General features: G+C 43.4%; 1 protein-coding gene across 1 annotated transcript in view; it reads right to left on the bottom strand.

The window, feature by feature from the left end:
- LOC117742761 (glutamate receptor 1-like) overlaps positions 1-2,233 on the bottom strand; it is a 42,072-nt gene extending 39,839 nt beyond the window's left edge. The window contains exon 1 of the mRNA XM_034550381.1: positions 2,179-2,233. Within this exon, the coding sequence (XP_034406272.1) occupies positions 2,179-2,218 (40 nt within the window). The 5' untranslated portion in view covers positions 2,219-2,233. The remainder of the gene's footprint in view (positions 1-2,178) is intronic.
- Between the last annotated feature and the right edge of the window lie 2,767 nt (positions 2,234-5,000).

The raw sequence follows: 5,000 nt of genomic DNA, 5'->3' as shown, positions 1-5,000 counted from the left end.
TCAGTAATCAGGATAGTTGAACCAGACTTCAGTAATCAGGATAGTTGAACCAGACTTCAGTAATCTGGATAGTTGAACCAGAATTCAGTACTCAGGATAGTTGAACCAGACTTCAGTAATCAGGATTGTTGAACCAGACTTCAGTAATCAGGATAGTTGAACCAGACTTCAGTAATCAGGATAGTTGAACCAGACTTCAGTAATCAGGATAGTTGAACCAGACTTCAGTACTCAGGATAGTTGAACCAGACTTCAGTAATCTGGATAGTTGAACCAGACTTTAGTACTCAGGATTGTTGAACCAGACTTCAGTACTCAGGATAGTTGAACCAGACTTCAGTACTCAGGATTGTTGAACCAGACTTCAGTACTCAGGATAGTTGAACCCGACTTCAGTACTCAGGATAGTTGAACCAGACTTCAGTACTCAGGATAGTTGAACCAGACTTCAGTAATCAGGATAGTTGATCCAGACTTCAGTAATCAGGATAGTTGAACCAGACTTCAGTAATCAGGATAGTTGAACCAGACTTCAGTACTCATGATAGTTGAACCAGACTTCAGTAATCAGGATAGTTGAACCAGACTTCAGTACTCAGGATAGTTGAACCAGACTTCAGTACTCATGATAGTTGAACCAGACTTCAGTACTCATGATAGTTGAACCAGACTTCAGTAATCAGGATAGTTGAACCAGACTTCAGTAATCAGGATAGTTGATCCAGACTTCAGTAATCAGGATAGTTGATCCAGACTTCAGTAATCAGGATAGTTGAACCAGACTTCAGTACTGGTTCATATATAAACGTTAATGTAACTAATATCACTTTATCAATGAGGAAGGGAGCGGCCATTTTCTTCAGGGGGCGTGGCCAGTTTATCCAGCTAGACTGAATGAGCCTGTACTGGAGCAGGTTCACATTGTTGGATGTGTTGCTATGGTGATTTAGCCAAACTTGCTTTTAAGGAACCGAAAACCCTGACTTGTGTAATCTCATCCTTAAAATTATCCCACTAACCACGTTAGCCAGGTACGAGAAATAGGGCCCTGAGAACCTGAACAGGTAGAGAACAGAGAACCTGAACAGAGAACCTGAACAGGTAGAGAACAGAGTACCTGAACATGTAGAGAACAGAGAACCTGAAAAGGTAGAGAACAGAGAACCTGAACAGGTAGAGAACAGAGAACCTGAACAGGTAGAGAACAGAGAACCTGAACAGGTAGAGAACAGAGAACCTGAACATGTAGAGAACAGAGTACCGGAACAGGTAGAGAACAGAGAACCTGAACAGGTAGAGAACAGAGTTCCCGACCAGGTAGAGAACAGAGAACCCGAACAGGTAGAGAACAGAGAACCCGAACAGGTAGAGAACAGAGTACCCGAACAGGTAGAGAACAGAGTACCCAAACAGGTAGAGAACAGAGAACCCGAACAGGTAGAGAACAGAGAACCTGAACAGGTAGAGAACAGAGTACCCAAACAAGTAGAGAACAGAGAACCCGAACAGGTAGAGAACAGAGAACCTGAACAGGTAGAGAACAGAGAACCTGAACAGGTAGAGAACAGAGTACCCGAACAGGTAGAGAACAGAGAACCCGAACATGTAGAGAACAGATAACCCGAACAGGTAGAGAACAGAGTACCCGAACAGGTAGAGAACAGAGAACCTGAACAGGTAGAGAACAGATAACCTGAACAGGTAGAGAACAGAGAACCCGAACAGGTAGAGAACAGATAACCCGAACAGGTAGAGAACAGAGAACCTGAACAGGTAGAGAACAGAGAACCTGAACGGGTAGAGAACAGAGAACCTGAACGGGTAGAGAACAGAGAACCCGAACAGGTAGAGAACAGAGAACCCGAACATGTAGAGAACAGAGAACCCGAACATGTAGAGAACAGAGAACCCGAACAGGTAGAGAACAGAGTACCCAAACAGGTAGAGAACAGAGTACCCAAACAGGTAGAGAACAGAGAACCTGAACAGGTAGAGAACAGAGAACCCGAACAGGTAGAGAACAGAGAACCCGAACAGGTAGATAACAGAGAACCTGAACAGGTAGAGAACAGAGAACCCGAACATGTAGAGAACAGAGAACCTGAACATGTAGAGAACAGAGAACCCGAACATGTAGAGAACAGAGAACCTGACAGCAGGTGTTTGGGATGAACTTACAGGCGTAGGTCATGGAGAAGCTGCTCCCCGTGTCCACCATGTCCACCTGTGGGACCAGCTTGGGGACGTCCTGCTGCCGGGCGAGGGCGAAGCGGAACACCTCGTACTCGTGGGAGCCGGTGGGGAAGAGGCCTCCTGTTCCACAAAGAGACACCAGGAGGATTAACCAGGAAACACCTGCATGGAGACTCCATTTTGTTCTGCACCACCTGCTGTCCAGAACTCCACCAGAATAATGTGACTGTTTCTGGCATTACGCCTTCAAAATAAGAGCTGTAACATGTGTGGTAAAACTAAAATGCATCAAATTCTTTGACTACGAATGAATGTTTACTACAGTTTTACTGAACTAAAAGTACTGATACAACACTGTGGAAAATAAATAAATATTCAGCCATCTGATGGCTCCACCCAGTCTTCATCAAATCCTTCAGCTTCATCCTCACCATCATCATCATCATCATCATCGTCATGATGGAAATCAAATCAACGTCTCGAGAGTCATTATATGAGCTTTTAAACGTGTGAGTCACAGAGTACCTGAACAAGTACCTCAAAGCCTGTGCACAAGTACCTCAAAGCACAAGTAAAAGTACCTCAAAGCCTGTGTACAAGTACCTCAAAGCACAAGTAAAAGTACCTCAAAGCCTGTGTACAAGTACCTCATGACATGCTTCAGGGGACACGGTGGAAGCCGTCAGGCTCTTTCACCCTCGGAGAAAAAAACTGCTTGCGTCAATATTTAGGGATATTTTGGTAATATTATGAGAAGACCTTTCATGGAGGGGGGGGGGGGGGGGGGGCAGCTGATCCACTCTGACCCGTCCGGGGTCAACCGGGAACATTCAGAGGGAGACGCTTCGGGGTTATTGATCCTCAATACAGAACCAATATTGATGATTGAGCACCTCCTCATGTCATGTACTTCTCTGTCGGTGGTGGAAAGTACTTCTTCTACTCGTGTACCATACTTTAGTATAGTTTTACATTTCATACCTTGTACATTCATCTGACAGCTGAGGTACTTTATGTGAAGTTTTCATAATGAAACACATTTTTTAAGCAGTTCCCACTCAACACGAGGATTATAATGATAATACTACATTAACACTGGTACATGTACACAGATATATATAGATATATAGATATATATATTTATATATATATATATAAATATATATATATCTATATATATATATAAATATATATTTATATATATATAGATATGTATATATATATATAAATATACATTTATATATATTTATTCATTTATATATATATATATATATATATATAAATTAATGAATAAATATAGATATATAAATATATATATTTATATATATATATTTAGGATATCAAAAGAATACCACGCACCCAGGGCCCCCCCCCCCCCCCCCCCCACTCACCTATGTGGATGTTACTTGGGAAACTTGTGCCTCCGCAGAGCCCGAGCAGCAGCAGCAGCAGCAGCAGGAGGAACAGGACCGGGGAGCCGTGCGGCCGCATGGTTCCTCCTCCTCCAGCAGCAGCACCGACGGGAGACGCAGAGCGACCGGAGTAATCCCATTCACACCGGGGGGGGTTCCCGGTCCACATGCACGCCGCAGCCCGGGGACACGCGCGCTCCTCCACCGGCGGTCTGCGTCGCGGCTCCTCTCCGTGCGCGCGCCTCTGATCGCACATCCACAGCCGGAGCGCAGCGCTCTGCAGCCCGTCGAGACTCGGAGTGAGTCTCGGTGTTTGGTCACTGCTTTCTGTTCATAACCTCCTCCTCTCCTCCTCTCCTCCTCTCCTCCTCCCCTCCTCCTCTCCTCCTCTCCTCCTCCTCTCCTCCTCCCCTCCTCCCCTCCTCCTCTCCTCCTCTCCTCCTCCTCTCCTCCTCCCCTCCTCTACTCCTCTACTCCTCTCTCCCCCCCCCCCCCCCCCCCACGGAGGAAAACAATAACTGAACGGACACAGTTGCTGTGACGACACAGTTATACACCTTTATATTATATTATTATTATATTATCAGTCACACGTTTTACTGCACATGTAAATGTACCCCATGAGGCGAGTATATATATATATATATACATATATATATATATATATATATATATATATATATATATATATATATATATATATATATATATTCATCCCCATGGGAGGCAGAACTCAGTTTAAACAGCAGCATCAGAAACATCTTTACATTAAAAACTCATGCATGTATCTGTATATATATATATATATACACGTATGTGTGTATACATATGTATATATACAGTATACACATATGTGTATGTGTATGTATATATATATATATATATATATATACATATACACACATACATGTGTATTTATAGACAATAGACAAAAGACACAAGACAGATGTAAAATAAAACAGGAAGCTAAACTCTTTACCCAACACAGCTGGATGTGGGTTCATTGGATGTCCCTCTGATCTGACAGCTGATTGGCTGATCAGCAGAAGACGACCGCTGGAGGCCAGAAAACTGATCTCAGAGCTGTTGTTTTCGTTCCAGCTGATTTATTCATTAGTTGCTCTGCGACCGAACTCGTCCTCTTTAATCTTCGCTCACATCAACATTTCATGTTGGTTTGGTTCCAACAATCGTTCCGTACATTAAATGAAAGCTCATGAAAGAATGATGCTTCTGATCCGTGGGTTTAAATGATGAGGGCGGACAGAACCAATCATCTGTTCACAGGCTTTATAGCGCATCCTGTGACCGTGATGCTAATGTTTACGGTGTATCGATACTAAAAAGGTACCGCGGTACCAGTACGTTCAAAACGATACAATTTGTATATTTTTT

The sequence above is a fragment of the Cyclopterus lumpus genome, chromosome 14 (genome assembly GCF_009769545.1).
Source record: "Cyclopterus lumpus isolate fCycLum1 chromosome 14, fCycLum1.pri, whole genome shotgun sequence".
NCBI classification, from domain to species: domain Eukaryota; kingdom Metazoa; phylum Chordata; class Actinopteri; order Perciformes; family Cyclopteridae; genus Cyclopterus; species Cyclopterus lumpus.
The sequence above is the reverse complement of the archived record's forward strand: the minus strand, read 5'-3'. Positions and strand labels throughout refer to the sequence as shown.